Raw genomic sequence first — 20,069 nt, 5'->3', positions numbered from 1 at the left:
CTTTGGACAGATAGTGTGCATGAATATGCATAATTTGCTTTAGGTTTTTTTACTGCTAATATGCACTAATACAGTAAAACGAAATGAGCATGTGTGCCGAGACAAAACATTCTTTACAGGTTGATTGGCAGTGTTGAATGTACAAAAAGGAACGTCTGCAACCACACCAATATGGAGAAAAGGATTCAATCTGAACAATCTTCACCTACAACAAACAAAACCCCATTTCTCTTGGTGGAGGGTCTACGTCTTTTTATTGCCAATAATCAAAGCAATATAATCTTCAAGAACTAAAGCAGATGAATTAATATGCTGTTTTTTTCCTGAAGATTACAGCAGTTTTTGAAGAAGGAACTGGCAATACTGATGCTAAAGCTGGGATTCCATCAGAGGGCTCTGGCTCTGTTCACCACACTGTACAGGCAGGCCACCTCCCACACCTGGTCACCAGAAACTTCCTCACCCTGCAAATTTGTGAAACTCCGGGCAGAACAACAAAACCAGCCCATTTGGGCAGACCCAGACAGGCTGCTATAAAAGAAAAATCAAAAGCAAACTGCTCCGTCCCAGTCACTACCTCCTCTCCTCTGAACACAAGAACTGCTGTCTCCTCACCAGGGCAGAGTAGGAATGTGAGACCAGCCTCAGACACTGAGAAAGACACGAGAAGCAGCCCAGCGAGCTGCTGTAGGCAGGGAGAGAGCCCACAGCCTCCAGCTCCATTTAACAGGGTTTAACAGACACGCTGCTCTTGCCCGAGGACTGCGCCCTGTGTTACTCATGTGTCACCAGCCAACAACTTCACAAACACAGTACCAGCACAGCGTGTACTAAACCAGCCTTTATTTCTTTCACATTACAGCAGGGCTGAAGTTAAGACCATTCTGTGGCAGTGCCAACCCACTCAGTAGCCTGGGCCGTGGGAGCTGCTGACCAGTCCTCGGTGGCAGGCTGGGCACTCCAGTCCTCTGCAAGCACAACAACAACACTTAGTGCTCCCCTGCTCCTTCCACCCACAACCACACCCCACACCCCTTCCCAGACACCTCCCCCCAAACTGACCTGTGGGGAACTGCTGGATGGGCACAGATGGGACCTGCACTCCCTCAGACCAATCTGCAACCTCGGGCTGAGGAGGAGCAGTGAATTCAGGTGCTGGGGCTGTCCATTCAGTCTGGAATTCCTCCTTCGTGACTGCTTTCTCAGCAGCCGCCTGCTCCTCCTTTTCAATCTGCAACAGAAGAGCACAGCCTGAGTCTCCCAGGAGCACAACTCTTACTTATCACGTATCAGGCAACACAATTAACCAACCACCACAGTAGAGTGTGAAGTGCCATCATTATATTGGCATAACCTGTCCTCAACAGCAGACACACAGGACCATGGGATAGGAGCACAAGCAGAACATTCCAGAGACACACTCCCTTCCATGAGGCTCCTACCTCCTCGGGATCCCTGTAGAAGTACAAGTCAGGCATGACTTCCCACGGGTGCTCACGGGAGATGGTGCCGCGCATGCGCAGGACCTCCCGAGCCAGCATCCACCACATCAGGCCCACTGAGTGGGCTCCCTGGAACAGAAGAAATTGGTAAGAGTCGCTAAACCTTTTCAGAAGGAGCAGAAGACTTATTTGTACCCCATCAAGGCTCATGCTTGATGAGACATTACTTGCCAATGCCAGACTTATGTACTTGAACTCGAAAAAAGGGCAACTTTTCAAGTTCCCAGTGACATTTTCAGGTCTCTGCAGAAATCATGGTGCCATTACAACATGGCCTGAAGTAACTCTCCTGTTAAGTTTCATGTTGCTCACCACCCCCATGTGAATCTCATCCAAAAGACAGGGATGATGCTCACCACATATTTAAGAATGAAGGAATTGAAAACTTGACAAAATAAACAAAGCTTACGCACATCCTCACATGTGGCTTACACTAGTTTTGATGACTGATATCTAGATAGAGATCAAATACCTCATCTTCCTAGATTTTACCTTTCAGGTGATTTCTGGAAAGGTAATGTTTCAGAGCAGTTTCTCCATCAGTTCACTTTATCTTTCACTCGTATTCACGATCTGTGGCAAGAATGACTATCAAACTCCACTCATTGGGCCACAAAGACCCTCATGGCGTCAGCGAAAAATCCTGCCAGGTTACTATAGCACACTTCCTACACTTGAGAGTTCCTTGGCCAGAAACCAGCCTCAGCTCCAAGCTCCAACTGTGTGCAGTTTATTTTCTCCTCCCTAGCCGCCTGCAAGAGACATTAATTGACTCACCCCCCGAGATCCATGTGAGATACAAGCCAACCCCCCCTTGCAGAAAGCATCCATCTCAGAAGCCCATGGCACAGACTGGAGGAAGCTGCCTTGAATGCCACAGGGAATCGTTACCTTGTTATTGCAGGGAATGGCGATGTCCACGTAGCGCAGCGGGGAGTCAGTGTTGCACAGGGCAATGGTGGGGATGTTGACGTAGGATGCCTCTGTCAGCGGCTGGTGATCAGCCCGGGGGTCCGTGACCACCAGGAGCCGTGGCTCACGGAAAGCTGCTTGGATTTGGTTTGTGAAGGTGCCAGGGGTGAAACGCCCAGCAATAGGAGTAGCCCCAGTGGCAGCAGCAAACTTCAGAACTGCACGCTGCAAAAGGGATACGGCAAAGGTGAAGCAGGAAAAGTGCATTTCAGCCAGGTCACCCAGGCACTGTCAGCGAACGTGCATGAAATTTAACTGAACTATTTGTTTCCTTTCCTGTGAAATCATGGCTCATCACCTCGGAAGGAGACAAAATAAAAATGTTACTGAAAAGAACTACACCATGAGTTTAAAAGGCCATATCCATCAACAACGTAGTAAGTCAGGATACGTGAAAAAGCGTTCTCTTCCCCTCAAGTTACTGGCAAACTCTACTCCAAACGCTCATAATTAAATAAATAATAAATTAATTAATTAAATGAAGGGGGAATTAAACAAAAGCTTACAAAAAAAAAGCAAAGCATATTTTCTTCCATTATTACTACATATTTTCATTTCCCAGGAACTTCAATGAACTACACAAAAACTCAGTAAAATACATACACAGAGACTGAAGCTATGCTCATTGAAACTGCAGTTGGCAGTTCTTAAGTCAACTACAACAGCTTCCAACCCCTCAGACATGTGGCAGGGCCTACTATCAAACTCCAGTCCTAGAGGGAGCCCCTCTCCTGGTGTTAGCGAAAACCCTGCCATCCTTTGCTGTCGCACACTTCCGACACTTGAGAGCTCACTGGCCAGAAACTGACCTCAGCATCAAGCTTTAACAGTGTGCACATCAAGCCCATGGGATACCAAGCTCTTCCTTCAGAAATCCACCCCTATATCTCCCTAAACATTTGTGACCTCACCTGCAGCTACCTAAACAAACTAACCTCAAAAACTCCAGTGACTAATTAAAGGTTATCACCTTCTACAACAGAATGCTTTTGCTAAAAATTTAGAGTCAAAATTACAAATCTACTGGTTACTATACCTTGCTCCATAACAGAAAATTTCTTCTTTGACAACTTTCATATCAGGGGCCCCAGAAAATAAGTGCCAATTACATGCAGTAGTTCTGGGAGGAAGGGGCCAGCAAGGGACTGACCATTAATATGATAGAAATCCAAGAGGAAGAAGGATACAGAAGAAAAACAAGTTATCAAATGCCCTGAAATGGGGAGAGGGTTTCAACTCATTGTTTTAAGCTGCCAAGTGCAACACAAAAACCATGTTTATACTTAAAACTGGTGTTATGCCTATTATCACCTAGCTATCATTGGCAAGCAATGATGCATGGCAAGGGAGTCCTGCTCCCAAGACTGCAGGCTTCCTGATGTCCATACCTGTCCAGTGTTTCTGGAAGAAATTACGCTCACATCAGCTGGGTTCTCAATGGCAACAATGGCACGAGCTGCCAGCAGCAGCTTTTCCCAGGTCCTTTTCAGATTGATGATGTAAATACCTGTTGGCAAAAAAATGTTTTAGAGCAATCAGCAAATCAAGATCCTAAAACAGGATAGCACCCCTCTGCTATTAAACCTGTCACATGGCCATGGTTACTCCAAAATTCATAGAATCAAGGTTGGAAGAGACCTTCAAGATCATCCCATTTAACTGTTCAGCCAGCACTGCCACTGTAACCACTAAGCCACAAAACCAAACATCATATCCAGGCCCCCCTTAAAGGCAACTGAGCAACCTATTCTACTGTCTCCCTTGTCTTAACTTAAGGCCATTTGTTCAGGTCCTCTGACTCCTGTCAGACAGAAGAGGGTGGCCCCTCCTTTCAGGTAGTTGCAGAAAGCAGTGAGATCCTCCTGAGTTGTCTTCTTAAGACTAAACAAACACAGCTCCTTCAATCATACCTCATGACATTTTCTAGACCTTTCAAAAGCTTTGCTGTCCTTCTCTGTACGTGCTCCAGTACCTCAATGTCCTTTATGAAATGATGACATTCTCATGTCTCATTTTAGCTAGTGGAAAGAATTATCCCCTCATGGTTTTAATGTCACACGCTTCCAGAGTGTATCATCAAAAACCTAGGTCTGGTATGAGTTTCAATCTTTTAACAAAGGGCAGCCCAGACTGAAGACCAGTACAAGGAGAAATCATTACCGAGATACTAAAATCATTTTGTTAATATAGTCAAGGACGAGCAAAATTGCCCAAACCGGCTGGGACTGATTTACCAAATTACAAGATCAGTATAGTCAAAAACTAGTAGAATTGTTCCAAAATCAGTGTTTTCACTTGAGTTAACAGTGTTTGGTATGTAAAGGTTAGAGAGAAACCATGCTAAAAAGATCAAGCACTACCACTTTCCTGCTTCTCCCAGTTATGACCACAAGATCCCAGCTGCCCAACACAGACCACCCATCCCGTCTGTTTACCATCGCTCTTCCTTTTGTAGATGTACTGCTCCATCTGGAAGTCGAGGTTGGTACCTCCCAGATGGGTCCCGGCAGCAAGGAATTTGAGGACATCCTCCTCCTTCATCTGCAGGACATCAAGGCCTCCGGACATTGTGGGGTTTCCCTTTGGAAGCAACGACAGGGAACCTGCGGGAACAGGGACCCGGCTCAGCCCGGCGGGGACGCGCCACGAGGTCCAGCCACCCCGGCCGCCATCTTGGGCCGCCTCCGGCGCTACACTCGGCAGGCCTCGGCCTTCTCTGCGGCCTGGTCAGGCCAGGCCCGGCCGCCGGCATTGCGGCGGGATGCACAATTCCCCTGCGGCGTTACCGCAGGACGGGGAACGAGTCCCCCACCGCCCCCACGCCCCCCGCCCGGCGGCCCCGACTCACGCTGACAACGCCGTGTGGAGGCCCGGGCGGCGCGAAGCCGAAAGGAAGCCCGCCCCCGCCTGACGGTTATATATAGCCTCGCCAGCCAATGGGGCGCCTCGGGGGCGGGGCTCCGCGGCGTCAGGGGCGGGGCCGCGCTCCGGCGGCCCCTCCCTGGGATCTGCCGGCCGGGCTGCGCTCGCTCCTCCGGCCCCTTCCTGACACTGGTTCTGAATGAAGTTTGTAGGATTTGTGGGATTACGAAACCAGAGAAGAGAAAAAAAAGCTGGTGAGGGGTCTGCAGTGTGAGTCTTATGAGGAGCGGCTGAGGGAGCTGGGGGTGTTTAGCCCGTTGAAAAGGAGGCTCAGGGCGGACCTTACCACTCCCTGAAAAGGGGATGTAGCCAGGTGTGAGTCGGCATCTTCTCCCTGGGACCCAGCAAAGGACGAGAAGGCATAACCTCAGCTTACACCAGGGGAGGCTTAGGTTGAACATCAGGAGGAATTTCTTCCCAGAAGGGGTGATTAGACACTGGAATGGGCTGCCCAAGGAGGTGGTGGTGTCACCGTCCCTGGAGGTATTAAAGGAAAGATTGGATGTGCCACTCAGTGCCATGGTCTGGTTGACACGGTGATATTCGGTCATGGCTTTGACTCCATGGTCTCAGAGGCCTTTCCCAGCCGAACTGATTCTGTGGCTCTCTCATTCTGGGGCTGCTTCAGAGCATCCTGTGGCTTGTGCTCCAACCAACATCAAGGCTGTTTTTGAGGTCCTGAAGTGAAAAGAAAACAAAGATTTATTTTAAACACTTTACTATTCCGCTTTCCTGCTGGAATATATGTTCTCAGGGTGCTGATGATTATTTGATTAATTATATCTAGCCTCCAAATTACCTGCTGTGGGGGGGAAGCTTCTAAGGAGCTGTAGCATCTTCCTTGTACTCACATTCCCTCTCCCTGCAGGGACACTGTTCTGGCACCACGCAGGAAAGCCCGGACAGCCACGGCTGTCCCTGTCCTTTACAGAAACGACAGTAAAAACAGGTGGAATTGACACTGAACCTACACATCCTTGTTCTGCAGTAGACATTCTTGTGGTACTTACCCCTTTTTTGTGTGTGTTGTTGGGTTTGGGGTTTTTTTGTTGTTTGCTTTTAAGAAACCATAGAAAGTGATGAGATTTAAGAATCTTCATTGTCTTTCTCATCTTCCTTGTCCTATTCTCAGACACAGGCCTGAGAAAGGAATTTTTTGGAAAAAAAGAAAAGTAGTAATACTTACTTTACTATGTTTGCTATCATCAGGATCTGGATATATTTCTGGACAGATTTCTGGACTGTCCAAACATTATTTCCAGTGCCTTCTGTAAGTGAAAATTCATCTTCACATCTTTCTGACAACAGTGCTCCTCTATTTTTTTCCTACTTTAACCTCATATGACCACTTCAGTGTGACTGGGCCTGAACTCTCCTGACAGCCCCTTTTCAATGTCTGAGCCCTGAGTTACTCTGGGGGTGACTTGCTTAGGTAAGAGATTACAGCATAATCTCATGTATGTTTTTTGTCTCCTGGGAAATGGCTTCGTGCTTGTTAGATGGTGTTAATTAGCAAGATTGCCAGATCAGCTTTACAATATTCGGTAAGAGAGTAATTCAAACATTTTCCACATGGTGGTGACAAAGTAGGTAAAATTAAATTCAGCAACAGATTAATGAACTCTCAGCAAGAGAGTGAATGATTATTGCCTGAGAGATTATAGACATCTGTGGCACTTTGGTAAGTGCACTGTGGACAGTGAGAGCTGATCTGATGGAGCCAAGTGCAGCCTAAGGGGACAGGAGCAGTGTGAATATTAGCTTGGGAGGGAAGAGGAGAGAGGGTGGGGATGTCACCATGGTGTGTGCACTGGATTTAGTCTGGAGAGATTTTCTGCACACAACTGAAACCCAACAGTATTAAAAGTGTATTTGAACATAATGATTGGAAATTAAGTAATGAATATTGAAGTAAATATGTTATGAAAAGAATGCCACTGGTAAGCATTATAGAATCCTCTGGCATCTCCAATACTTATTTATTTCTTGTTGGTACACTTTGGGCCCTTTCTGGTAGACCACGAGGCCCACAGTCCATGAGAAGGCTTGGAAAATAAATAAAATTATAAAGCTTGACAGTAAAGTACTTCTAATTATTTCCCTAAGTAACCTAAAAGCTTGTCTTCATTCTTTATCTGTGTGCTGAGACAGTTTAAAACAGATCTGTTACTACCGTCCCTCAGGTGAAAGTATATCTATCTTATCACATGTTTTTAGACAAGGTTTCCCTGGTCTAAAGTTCACAGTGAACTCTGTTACACAATTACATGCAGAACTGCTGGCAGGCCCTGGGAATAGCCTTTCTCTGCAGCAAGCAAACCCAGGGAAAGGGGATTTGAGCCACTGGTCCTCCTGAAGTGCCAAGGAGACTTGGAAGCGTCACAGAGCTTCCATCAGCTTTTGAGGACCTCAAACGGGTGCCTGGGGTGGTCACAAAGCCCCAGAAAGAGCATCTGCCAGAAAGCCAGCCCAGGCTGCAGCAGAGAGCAGCAGCCCTTGCCAGAAGCCTCTGAGCAGGGGGCTGCACCAAGACCCCCAGTTCTGGGAGAGAGGGCTCCTCACAGGGCTGCAGAGGAGGCGTTCTGTGCTGCCAGAACAGCTTCTGCAATGAAGGGCTTGGGCTGTGTGTCTGGGGAAGAGGCTCAGGCAGAAAGCTTTCAGGCAGTATCTTCCCCACCAAACATGACAGTGGGTGTCACCCAAGAGATGGTGTGGCACCCCTGGAGAAGGCAAAGAATGGTGATGATCAACCCACTTTCAGTGAAACTGCACTAATATTACTGTGCTTTCCTGTAAATTCCATTTTGGCTTGTGTTTCAATGGCTTTTTATTACTCCTTACATGTTTTGGGAAAACATACTTTGGCAAATCTCTTCCCTTCTTATTTCTAGCTCTACAAAGTTAGAATTGCCTAACACATGTTACAAAACTTGCAGAGGTCTCATTTTAACCTCTTACTGGGTTTTTGTCATTTTTACTAAAACTCCTTAATGCATTATGATAAAAACTCCTAAAGCATTTTGCAGTGATAAAAATCATAAATTAAGGAAATGCAATATGGAAAAGCTTGCTATTTTGAAATAAGCACCAAAGCCAGAAGGGATAAGTATATTCAAGAAACCCACGTGGAGTTTGCAAAAGTACATATATATATATATGTGTCTGTGTGGGAGGAGGAATCTTTTCTGCTGGTGTTAGTGCTTATGTGTGGCAAAACTCATTAAAAATTAAGAAAGCAAGAAAAGTGTTTGCCCATTTTTAATGAGGAAGGGAGATCTGTAACTCAATATCTTGTTACAACCACAGTGCCTTTAAACTTTAAATCTTGCCCACCTTCTACCACCCAGAAGGGCTAGGGAGCTTGTCTGCTATCTCTTCTCACAGCTGGGGCAGCTGTCAGCAGCATGGATAGCAACACCCACTACACAGGCGATGGTCCCTGTGTGCAGGAGCAGGCACCAGCCCAGGCCTAACTTGCTATCAGGAACCTGCACAAGCAATTCAGGTTCAGCTGGCACAAGGCTGCACCTCAACACTGTGTGGCAGGTCTGTTGCACACAGATAACCCTCCATGAAAATTCTTCCATGGGAGAATGTATAATTTAAGCAAGAAAAGAGAAGAGGCTTGGGATCTTCACATCTGGAAGATGCATATCTCAGTATCAGCAATGTATTGCTTAGCACAACCTGCCTGTTAGTGAATCCCAGGACCATACTGTGACAGCAAGAGATCCCACCAATCCACCATCCCCTTGCATTATGCCTTGCAGGAGACAATTGTGTCCAAGGCACAATTTCTCATCCCCTGCTGAGATCTAACTGCCTGAGTAGCAAAAACCTGATCAGCAGGAGACAAAAAACAGTTTCTCCCCAGAGAGCTTAAACCCCCACTGTCCTCAAGACAGGTATTTCACCAGCTAGTACAGGAATTCAACAGCCATCTGTCTTTACACACAGCAGGCAGGCAGAGGAAGCTGTGTAAAACACAACATTCCCCACTGCTGTGTGTTTTTTTCCATTTAAGCAAAGTTGATTTAGGTTGTTCTAGCACAACCTGTGCATATTATACACCACAGAAAAAAAGAATATTCCTTGCCTTTTATGGGCTCTGAACACATGCAACAGTCCTGTCCTATAGGGAAACTCCTTTTGCCTTCTTAAGCCTCTATTCCATCCAACCCCTTGTGCATTTAATCGGTTTGGGGTTTGTTTGGGTTTTTTTTAAAGAAACACTAAAGAGGTTACATCCTCATTTTAGCAATCAGTTTTTAATAGAAACATATAATATACCTTTTCACATAAATATTTTATACAGACAAAGAAGCACTCACAATACTCAAACCTATGCAGTGTTCCCAAGCTCCAGTTCTGTTTAAGACATTTAGAGAAAAAAACCCAAAGAAATCATCACATAGGAAGAGTGGAAACAAAGTTTCTAAAGCATGAATAATCAGACTATTTCTCTTGTGTCCTTACAACTCACTTAAACACTGCCTGCCCCAACATGCCAGCCAGCTGTGCTCTTAGTCACAGCTGCAGGGGCAAGTAGAGACAATCACTAACAGTGTATTGCCAGCAACAGAGGTCAGTCCAAGAGGGATCCAACTGCAATCCTGAAGTGCACAGAAGGAGCACACCAGTGTCTCTGGAATCCAAGCTAAGATGGCTTTGGAAATTATCTGACAAGACTGTTAGTGTTGAATTGCTGGCATGATGCAGGTAGGTGATTAAGCACCTCTGTCCACATCTTTTATTTGATTTACTGTACCTTCTGGCTGTACAGTGACAATTTGTTGTTATGTAGAAGCATTAAACCTCATGGGGGAATACATCCAAACTTCAAATCCACACACCTGATTGTCTTGACTTGCTATAGCTATCAAGGAGTAACTTCAATAAATCACTTCAGAAACAGAATGTTTTTGAAGAGGGGAAAAGGGTGAAGGACAGTAAGGATCAGAGCTGAGAAGCAGTCTTATGCCTGACCATAATAAAGCTTTTAGAACAGAAGGAAGCAGAACTTCAGGCTTTCCCTTCCCCCATATATGACATCCGACAAAAGAAATAACAAAGAGAAACAAACAACAAGCTTGCATGACAGAATTCATTCTTCCCAACTCACAGGTAGATAAGCTTTTGGATTTGCAGCACCAATGGTAGATGAAACACAGTGCAGTTTAGATTCTCTGTTTCTTAAACTCAGAGGAGCCTAGGTGAATCGACAAGCCAAAAAACAGAGTTTTTCACTTTACTCCAATAACAAAGAACCAAAGCAGAATGGAAAAACTTTCCCGAAGAAAAATCTAACACTGCTTTAGGCCTGATTCCAGATTTACAACAAACAAACAAACAACCTCACAGTAGACCTTAAAACATTAGCACATGGGAATAAATTCTTTACTTCTTCGTTACTTGACCAGGCAGGAGTACAGGGACAAAAGAGCCACCAAAATGTTTCTAAAATTCAGGTTTCTGATGAGGACCTTACTTAATTCCAGATTACCTTGCATTCTTTGCTTGCCTGCCTCTTAAAAATTAGCTTAAGTTTTTGTCTGCACAGGTTGCTCATTGTTTTGCCATTGCTAAATCAGGAACAAAATACGTGTGAAGCACCTTGCAGATGACCTCACACACTGCCCTTGGCTACCACAGCCCAGGATGATCAGCAGATCTAACTCACGCCAGATTTATAAAGCCCCAAATAAATTCAGGCTCCCAGCACAATGTTGGTTTGATCCCATACATAGGGGAATAAAGGACAAATGAGGTAACTCATCTAACTGCCACCTTCCATCAGGTCAGCAATCCTAGACTTGTTCTCCAGCTTTCTGTGTCAGTAGTGTGCAGGAGAGCAAACAAGCAGGATGTGCAGTTACCATGGTTTCATGCACTCTCACAAGTTCTGGTCACTAAGAGTAGAAGGAAGAGCAAAAGAAAAGAACAGGTGTTCACATTTAGGATTTAGCAAATAATGTGCCACATGCCTGATTTGATGCAGTGCTCTCTTGCTAACATGTAGACGTGCACACAGAACACTCCACCACCATTTTTGGAGACTCCTGCACTGCAGAAACCAGTCTCCCCTCACAGATGGGATGAATCTGAAAACAGGCAGCACTTTCCAAGCCTCCAGCCTGTCCTCTTACATTTCATTCATCAAGCCTTCTTGGAGCTGAAACCTGGTAAAGAACACTTTTAACAACCCACATCCCCTCTGCTCTTGAGCTTGGGAAGTTGCCTGGGCAGGCAGTGATTGTCCAAAATACACTCTAAAACAACAGGTAAGTAGCAGTGGTTGTTCATACAGCTACAGTGTCGTATCTTCATATTTAGAGGCAGGTTCTCTGGTTCTAAAGTGATTCGCAATATTCCTAAATATTTAAGAAATATAAGCCAAAGCTAAGTTTTCTGCAAGGCACGCTACAGGACAGGATGCACACTTCCAAGCCAGCTTCATGGCTATGTTAACAGAGCTGCAAGGGATCCAACCCATCACAGAGGCACAAGTGAAAAGGGGACCAGGCTGTACCCAGCACACATGTGAGGTCTGAGTAAAAGAGTTGGAAAGAGTAAGAAGGCACAGAGGATGAAAAATGTATTTAAACTCAGGCATACTCAAACATGGACTACCTGATAAGAGAAAAGGATCAGCCAGGAAAATGTGTCTGTGTGGAGCCCTAAGGGAAGTAAAGGTCACTGCCAAGAACCCATAGGGCTCAGACTTTGGAAAAAGCTTACAGAAGCAGCAACCTTTTCTTTCCAAACCAAAACATATTCCACATGCAATCAGCAATGTTTCAAGGGAAATCTGAAGTGCCTGTTTCCATTATATGTTTATACATTATGAGCCATGGCCCTAGAAGCTACATCTAACGACCACACTTGAGGGTGTTGATCAGGGATTAACAAATAAGGAATAGGAAGCAAGTAAGTCTCTATGACAACTGCATAAAAAAACCCCAACAAAACCCACTTGAGTGTTCCTGCTATAGTTAGACCAGCAGCATTTTTTTTTCAGAGAACAAGTTGAACTTTGGTAGCAATCAATTCTAAAGTGCCTTATGCTTCTTAATTCCTGTGCAAACTCTGCTGTAGAGGCAGAAGGATGTTTCAAGAGTGTTAAGATGCTCAATCACATAATAACACATATCACAGCAAGGTGGTTCCAGTTACTTTCTCAGTAATCACCCACAGTAGAAAAGCGATGGCAGAGACAATATTTGTAGCTTTTCCTCTACACTTCATTTCTCTTCCACCCACTCCTGTAATATAAGCATTACAAGACAGATCCAGTTTCCCATCAGGGCCTAGTGTTTCCCTGTGAGAATGAAGCATATGAGGAAGGAGGATCTTTATCAGATGGTGGTCACTGTGGTCTTTCTGGCCATGCCAGCAGAAACTGCCAGGTTCTGCCATCACTGTTTTCTCCTCAAATGCTTTTGCTCTAATACTGTCTCATTGCATAAAGGTGGTGAGCACAGAGTTATTTTTAAAAGGGGCTTCTCAGCATAGTTACCAGGCTGTGAAAACCCTGCCATTTCCCATGGCAGTCTGCAAGTGCAGCCCTTCTGGAACGCATTGATCAAACAATGCAAAGATCCAATCCTTCCTTTCCTCTACTTGCCAAAAGGCCTAATCCCCTGTCTCAGAAGGGCTTTCTTCCTCCTGACTGAGGAAGGCTTATTCCTCTGTGGAACTGGGAACTTCTCAGCGCCAGTTGATCACAGCAAACAGGAGAAGGAGTGAAGCCGGTCCTTTCTCGTGCAGCTCAGTCAGGACTTCAAGCCCATTTTTTCCATCATCTGTTCATACACCGTCCATGCCATTGCTGCCATCAGAGTGCGCCTGAGGGCTCGGGGCACAGCACCTCGGAAAAAGCCAACCAGCCCAAAGTCCTGCAATAGGAGATAAACAGCAATTCATCTCAATCTGCCTGGAGGGTTTTAATTTCTCATCATTTATTACATAGAAGAACAAAGGATGTATTTCAGCTCAGACCCAGAGCAGCCTCTGAAAGACTCAGGCTTAAATAGTGTTTAGTGTTTAGGAAGAATCTGTAGCATTGCACTATTGCAGGGTGTGATAAATGTGATTCGTGCTAATTAAGTTGTAACTATGTTAACAAAATTGTATTTAGATCAATAGAAGACAATTGTTACAGAGTGAAAGGGGGGGAGATGGGTGAGACAGGATAAAAGACATCTTCCAGATGTTGGGAGTCGAAGAAGGAGGTTAGAAGAAAGTCAGATAAGAATAGTAGAAGGACGGAGGTCTGATAAGCAGCATCTAGAAATACAGCTTCAACCTTGAAATGGGCAAAAATGGGATGATTCCAAGCATGGGACTTAATTAGAGTCATGTTATGGAAAACATCTGCTCAGTCACACAGGGCGCCTGCGCTACCTGCAGGTCACACCTCGGTCACTGATGATGATGATGAGCCTTCATCGGAAATAAGACCCTCAAAAGGATGAGAGACCCCCTAACCCATTAGTAGAGCATGTGCCGTGCAGTATAGTTACGTAGATTTTAGGAATAGAAACTAGGAGGAGCTTTCTAGAAACTTCTGTAACCTACAGTATATAAGTGAGATTGTTAGCCTGGATGCTTTGATACGTGAGGAATGGCGAGCCACTCCCCGTATCCCCGGTCGGTTTTGCTTATGCTTTATACGAACCTCAATTATACTAAATTACTTACTGCCAAATTTTGTATATTCTTAAATATATGCACTTTGATTGTTTCATCTCCAATACTTTAATTGTCATCTCCAATACTTTGATTGTATTCATTTTGTTACTATTAAAAACTTACTACTAAATTTAATCTTGTTGCTTGATAAATTGGAAAAAATAGAACATCATTCATAACAAGGGCTACCCAGGAAAGCAGGAAGAGCAGTAAGTGGAAAAAGGAAGGCCAGGATGGAGACAACAGATGGGGAAAGCCACATTCAAGTCCAACAAAGAGAAGGAAAGGGTGCAATCATTTCCAGACACTACAAGGAGAACTACTAGTCTTTGTTTTAGAGCTTCATATTTACAAAAGTCTCTTAGCTATTCTGTAAAAACTTGAGATTTCTAAGCACTGAAGTAAAAAAACATTATGATTTGAGAAAAAAACATACATAAAAATGCATACACAAATAAACAGATTACTGCTTAGGAATAGTGTTCAATATGGAAACAGAGTGAATCTGCCAAGATCTGCCTTTCTCACAGCAGAAAGGGAAAGGTAAGCTTTGACTACTTCTCCATTGCATTCCTGGGATAAAGACCTGGGCATTTATTTATCTTCTGATGTCTAAAGTACAAATAATTATTTTGTAGATGGCTTGTATCTGAAACCAGCATTTCCCACTGCACTCTATAGTCTTGGTCTACCACAGCATGACCCTCTTCATCATCTTGAAAATGCCGACACTGAATTGTCCAACTGCAAGAGCAGATGAAGCACTGACACTTGTTCACCTCCTTTAAAAGGCAACAGCTTCCCCGGCATAGCTGTGCTTTGAGCAAGGGGATCAGAATTGAGGATGCGGTTGTGCATATCAGAAGAGATTCACCTCACCTTGTAGATAAAAGCAATGGCCTGGCTAGTCCTGTGGTACTTTTGAGGTGACAGCTGCATGTGTGTTTTGATGACATCAGCAGGCTGCGTTGCCAGAGAGGCCAAGATTCCCGCAAAGATCCCACAGCCAAAATTCAGCAAGGGCACGAGCATTGGATCCAACTGGTCTGCAAGACAGCAAAAGGAACACACTCAGACCCCATTTAGGCCAGGAACACTCATGCTGCGTGACAAAGTGAAAGCTATTGAATGATTAAATCAGCACCAGAGTCTAAGAGAAGTTAAGATCCATGCAGCTAGAGAAACCTTTCAAGGAGAAAAGTGGCTACTAGCCAAAAGTTAGCACTATTGAAAAGCCTCACTTGCTGGGGAACCGAATTTGAGAGAAAATCAGTAAAGAAAAAATTGTATAAATGTTGCCCCAGTGAGTTCCAATATCGGAGAAGCCGCAGTTTAGCAGAAACTGAGCAGTATGCACGACAAGCAGAAGCAGCAAGCCGTGCTTAAGACACCCTGTCTTTCAACTGTTCACTAACCCATTTATGCATCAGTCTTCGTGAAGACAATTGATCAGTTTAGGGGCAGTCTCCATTTCTGCATGGACCTCAGCTATAGGTCTACAGTTCTCCATAGGCAAACGTGAGTGTGTGACCCAAAGCCCTACAGGAGACTAATTTAACTTCTGAGGTGGGGAGCAACAAGCAGAGCATGCAGGCTGTCAGCTGCGGGGCAAGATCTGAGAAGAGGAACATTTTCCACTTCAGCCTCCAACATTCAGCCTCACCCTGCGGTGTGAGGTTTTTGGTCTGTGTGTAGAACATCAGGTAGATGCCAGAGAAGGGCGCATCCCGCAGCAGCGTTGCCGTGAGCCCACTGAACATGCCACGAGTCCCTTCGGTCTGATAGATATTCTTCAGAGCTCCATACACACTCCCATAGCCAAATCTTCCACTCTGCAAGAGCAGAAAAAGGTTAGTCATCCATATGCCAGGCAGAGGTCGAGGAGCCCTACACACACCCTGCGGATACAATATCCAAATAAATGGCAACACACAGGACAACCCAAGGCAAAAACTGGGTTTCACCTACCTCAGCTTTTAAAAGAATCCTTCAGGAAGCTAACATATGAAAGATGCTACACAAACATTGTATACAACTGAAACTTATAAATCTTAGGGTGAATTCTTGCCTAAATATAATATCCTGCACAATGTGTGAACTAAGGTGGCTACTATCAGGACTACATTCCTGGCTGTACCCAAGTGGCAGCAACCTTCTCCAGGCAGAAGGATTTATTTTGCATCACAAGGAAGGTCTGTGACACCATTAACAGGGAACTAATTGGAAAGTCTTACCTCATATCGGGTTTTCACTACAGTCACTGGCAACATGCAAATCCCAGAAACTGCACGAGCGGTGGCACCCAGAAAGACAGACTCCAGGGCAGTGGGTGAACGGTCCACAAGAAACTTTTGCTTCATCGTGTACAAAGTGCTGAAGTAAATCCCAACTCCAGGAATACATCTTGCAAAAGACTTCAGAAGAAACAGAAGCAGATGAAGAAAGAAAAAGCTTACATAAGACAAAATACACTATAGAAATTTTCTGAGACTGTTAAACTTGACAGGAAGTTTTGCAGAAGACAAAAATATCACTAAAGCTAACAACATGTCAAGGAAGGAAGATAAGGTAGAAATAATTTACAGCACTGACAGAGAAGTGATTCAAATGATGCCAGAATTTAATGCATTCCTCAATGGCAGTTTTCTAGGAACAAGATATTCCAAACCAATGATGAAGTTCCTCCAGTTGTCATGCTACATTTGCAAAAGTATTTCAGTGTTCAGCTGCTCAGGACCACTGTAACCATATCAGTGAAATTCACAACATTAACTCCTTAAAATAGGATGTAATCTAAATCATGTGGTTTCATTCATAATTGTACAAGAGTTGGCTATTTAAATTCAGGCAGGCATAATTAGCAATAAACAGTAAGTTTATTTATCTACTTATTCTTACAAGTCAGAGTTAAGCCAGCCACTTACTGCAGAGACACCTTTCCAGAGCCCCAGAATACTCTCAGTACGAACAACCCTAAAGAGCAGCGTTACCATCCCAGCACGACCAGACCTGAAAGAAAGACAAGACAGGAACTGAAGAAATTACCTGCTTCTGCTCCTTGGCAGATGTACTCCACAGCCACCCTTTTTCACTCATATCTCTGTGCATTAACTCAGCACCTCCAAGGTATTCTTCCTCATTTCAGTCTGCTTTTCTTGGTCAGTCTTTCCAGGGCTTCTGTATCTCATAACTTGTAACACCCATTACCATTTTTAGTTGCTCATTCCCTTTGTTAGCAGCAACAGATTGTAGGTTGACTACACCAAGCTGCACACATGAGAAATTATCTGACAACCATACAGGATTTTTTTTCAGGCAGAGGATACCCCATGAAACTGCACGGTAGCCACTCCAGCAAACACCAGTCTCTCAATGAGAACAAATGTTGAGGTTACAAGTTATTCCAGTAGCATTCATAACCTCAGACATTTTTGCTCTTCTGGAGCAAAATAACAACCCTTCTCCGTAATATAAAAACATGCCTCCTCTTTTAGAAAGACTGATTTCCCAAATTACAACTCTGAACTCCAAGCCCAAGTCAGCACACAAGGCAGAAGCCTATAGCAGAGCACCTCCAGGCCCCCCACGCCGACACATCCCCCTCCTCTCACCCATTCACAGCAGGCTGCAGAGTTTGCAGGCGGGTTTTCAGCAGGTCAAGGGGTTGGAAGAGGAGCGTGGAACAAGTGCCACTGATGGAGCCGCACACAAAGGCCTTTAGGACTGGATGCATCTGGAAGAGGAAGAATAGAACTTTAAATGACCAGTTAATTAAGAGTGGTACAAAAGGAAATACTTTTTTATTTATATTACAAAAAAGATACAAAATGTTTCAAAAGGAACATCACATGTTACAGTAAGAAAGGTGAGCTGACCCCAGATACTAAGGACAGCTGCTTAGGGCACAAGAAGCTTTTCCAGACCTTTTCTGAGGCTGATCGAGTTTTAGTCGTGGTTTTTCGTCCCTCTGCTTTATCTGGGAGAATGTTCCAGAACCTCCTTGAAATTAGGCGGTGGGAGTTTTCTGAACATCAAATGTACTAGCAGCTGTTTGGTTACCATTTGCCGCGGCAAAGGAAATAGGTGTCCCCCACCCACCGGCACCTTTGCCGCAGTCCCACCCACCTGTGCTGGCAGCAGCTCCATCTCTCCCCTCCCCCGTGCACACCACGTTCCCCCCGCGGCCGCGGGCACTGCGGGGACGCAGCCCAGACCCAAGCCTGGCTCAAAGCACTGCACGGCCTGCTCAGCTGAGGCTGCCTTTCCTATCCACAGCGCCTGCCCCCGCCGGCACTTCTCGGGAAATAATAACGCACGAGGCACAAAGCCCGCGGCAGGGTGAAGATTTTTTTGGTGTTCCGAGAGGGTTTTTTGATATTATAAACATATAACGGTGTTTGGCAATGGAGAAGGAGTTTCTGCGCCCCTCGGCGCAGCAGAACCACAACAGATTAGACACCGACAGATGAGATGCAGCGTGGGGCACACTCCAAGCCAGCAATGGCTCCCCCCAAGTCCACCCGGACCCACGGTCACGGGGCTGGGGCTGGCTCCCCGTTCCCCGCTGCCCCGAGGCCGCGGAACGCGACGCAGCAGCGTAAGGGGCGCAGCGAGCCGCCCCTAGCCTCCCACCGGGGCGCTGCCCCGGGCTCTCCTCGGCAGAGCCAGCGAGGAGGGCCCGGCTCAGCCCGGCCCAGCCGTACCTCCGCCTCCCGGCCCGGCATCCCAGCGCCGCCCGCAGCTCCAGAGCGCGGCGGGCGGCGGCGAGGCCCAGCCCCGAGCCGAGCCGGTGCAGCCCAGCCCCCAGCCGGCCCCGCTCCGAAGCACCGCCCCGCCCGGCGCATGCGGCTCCCGTAACCCTTCGCCCGCTGAGGCCTCGCTCCGTCGCGGTGGCCGGGCTGGGGGCCGGGGGGCGAGCGGCGCATACCCGCCCCTAGCCGGCTCTCCTGCAGCCGCCTCTGCACCCGGACCGCGTATTGGTCACGGCTTTTGGACGTTCTACAGAGAATCGCAGCACGTTAAGGGGTTGAAATGAATCTTGGAAGTTCATCTAGGGCCGGCCTCTCCGCTACGGGACACCTCTCGCTAGACCACATTGCTCAAGGCTCCATCCAATGTGCTTTGAACGCTGCCAGGGGTGGACAACCTGTTCCAGTCTCTCGCCGCCCTCACAGAGAAAAAAATTCTTTCTAATATCTAATCTAAATTTCCTCTCTTAAAGTTTATGCCCTCTGCTCCCTGTCCTATCACTGCAATTCCTGACGAAGAGTCCCTCTCTGGCTTCCCTGTAGGCCCCCTTCCATATGCCAGAAGGCTGCTATGGGATGTCAACACAACCTTTTCTTCTCCAAGCTGAAGAGCCCCAGTGCTCTCAGCTTGTCTTCACAGAGCAGGTGCTCCAGTCCTCGGATCAACTTTGTGGCCTCATCTGGACTTTCTCCAACAGTTCCATGGCCTGAAGTTGGGGACACCCGAATTGTACTCAGTTCTAGCAACTGTACTCTATTTCCTAGCGCTGTGTGCTGTATCCAGCAACTGAGCCCCAGCACGCTTGGTCAGACATGAGCAGTGGGAAGGGTCAGTTCGTAACTGACAGCTTTCGTGTCAGCTCACACCTCCCACTTCCCCACAAAACCAGCTTCTTACGGATACCATGTTGTTCAAAACCTGAGATGCACACTGATATGTCCTTACCGCTATTGCTAGTGTCTCCACTTGCTCATCCAGATCCTGGGCCCAGACCAGAGGAAGGCTGGCTTTCCAGAGCATTGAAGAAGTGAGGCACCAGAATCAGTTGTTTCAGTATTAGACCTGTGTCAGCCCTGAGCTGTGGCTTGACTTTGCCTGCAAAGCCAGACACTGCTTATCAACAACAAAACTGGAGGAACTGGGAGGAGCAAGTTACGGCTTTGGCAAGCTGCTTTTTCTAAGAATTGCCTGCTTGCCGTGCCTTGGCCAAGTAAGGGTTGATACGTCCAGAAT

General features: G+C 46.1%; 2 protein-coding genes and 2 non-coding genes across 11 annotated transcripts; all 4 read right to left on the bottom strand.

Annotated features, from left to right (window-relative positions):
• Positions 1–823: 823 nt before the first annotated feature.
• Positions 824–5,073, bottom strand: RPSA (ribosomal protein SA). Its single transcript, XM_014878418.2, has 6 exons — positions 4,910–5,073; positions 3,863–3,981; positions 2,394–2,639; positions 1,443–1,571; positions 1,063–1,231; positions 824–968 (listed from the first exon to the last, which is right to left on the bottom strand). The coding sequence occupies exons 1-6, from the start codon at positions 5,040–5,042 to the stop codon at positions 874–876; spliced, it is 891 nt and encodes a 296-aa protein (XP_014733904.1). The 5' UTR covers positions 5,043–5,073; the 3' UTR covers positions 824–873.
• Positions 2,074–2,232, bottom strand: LOC148225180 (small nucleolar RNA SNORA62/SNORA6 family). Its single transcript, XR_015799026.1, has one exon. It is a non-coding gene; the product is annotated as a small nucleolar RNA SNORA62/SNORA6 family (small nucleolar RNA).
• Positions 3,155–3,312, bottom strand: LOC148225179 (small nucleolar RNA SNORA62/SNORA6 family). Its single transcript, XR_015799025.1, has one exon. It is a non-coding gene; the product is annotated as a small nucleolar RNA SNORA62/SNORA6 family (small nucleolar RNA).
• A 4,572-nt stretch (positions 5,074–9,645) lies between the features above and the next one.
• On the bottom strand, positions 9,646–19,921 carry SLC25A38 (solute carrier family 25 member 38). Of its 8 annotated transcripts, none has more exons than XM_014878453.2 (7): positions 19,782–19,921; positions 17,699–17,820; positions 17,012–17,096; positions 16,322–16,501; positions 15,751–15,919; positions 14,967–15,133; positions 9,646–13,291 (listed from the first exon to the last, which is right to left on the bottom strand). In XM_014878453.2, exons 1-7 carry the CDS (start codon positions 19,854–19,856, stop codon positions 13,169–13,171), a joined length of 921 nt encoding a protein of 306 aa, XP_014733939.1. In that variant the 5' UTR covers positions 19,857–19,921; the 3' UTR covers positions 9,646–13,168. The 8 variants fall into 8 exon arrangements, with proteins under 8 accessions (XP_014733939.1, XP_014733940.1, XP_088021486.1 ...); XM_014878454.2 differs by lacking the exon at positions 19,782–19,921 and adding an exon at positions 18,791–18,924; XM_088165360.1 differs by lacking the exon at positions 19,782–19,921 and adding an exon at positions 18,213–18,349.
• Positions 19,922–20,069: the final 148 nt, after the last annotated feature.

Source organism: Sturnus vulgaris, chromosome 1 (genome assembly GCF_052056855.1).
Source record: "Sturnus vulgaris isolate bStuVul1 chromosome 1, bStuVul1.hap1, whole genome shotgun sequence".
NCBI classification, from domain to species: domain Eukaryota; kingdom Metazoa; phylum Chordata; class Aves; order Passeriformes; family Sturnidae; genus Sturnus; species Sturnus vulgaris.
This window is presented reverse-complemented; position numbering and strand designations above follow the sequence as displayed.

Coding starts and splice junctions, on each gene's coding strand:
- SLC25A38 (XM_014878453.2), bottom strand. CDS start 19,856: ATGCTCTGGAAAGCCAGCCTTCCTCTGGTCTGGGCCCAGGATCTGGAT. Junction 17,097..17,698: donor CTGCAGCCTGCTGTGAATGG/GTGAGAGGAGGG, acceptor TCTTTCTTTCAG/GTCTGGTCGTGCTGGGATGG. Junction 16,502..17,011: donor TCTGGAAAGGTGTCTCTGCA/GTAAGTGGCTGG, acceptor TTTCTTCTGAAG/TCTTTTGCAAGATGTATTCC.
- RPSA (XM_014878418.2), bottom strand. CDS start 5,042: ATGTCCGGAGGCCTTGATGTCCTGCAGATGAAGGAGGAGGATGTCCTC. Junction 2,640..3,862: donor CTTCCAGAAACACTGGACAG/GTATGGACATCA, acceptor TCCCTTTTGCAG/CGTGCAGTTCTGAAGTTTGC. Junction 1,572..2,393: donor CCATTCCCTGCAATAACAAG/GTAACGATTCCC, acceptor CTTCTGTTCCAG/GGAGCCCACTCAGTGGGCCT.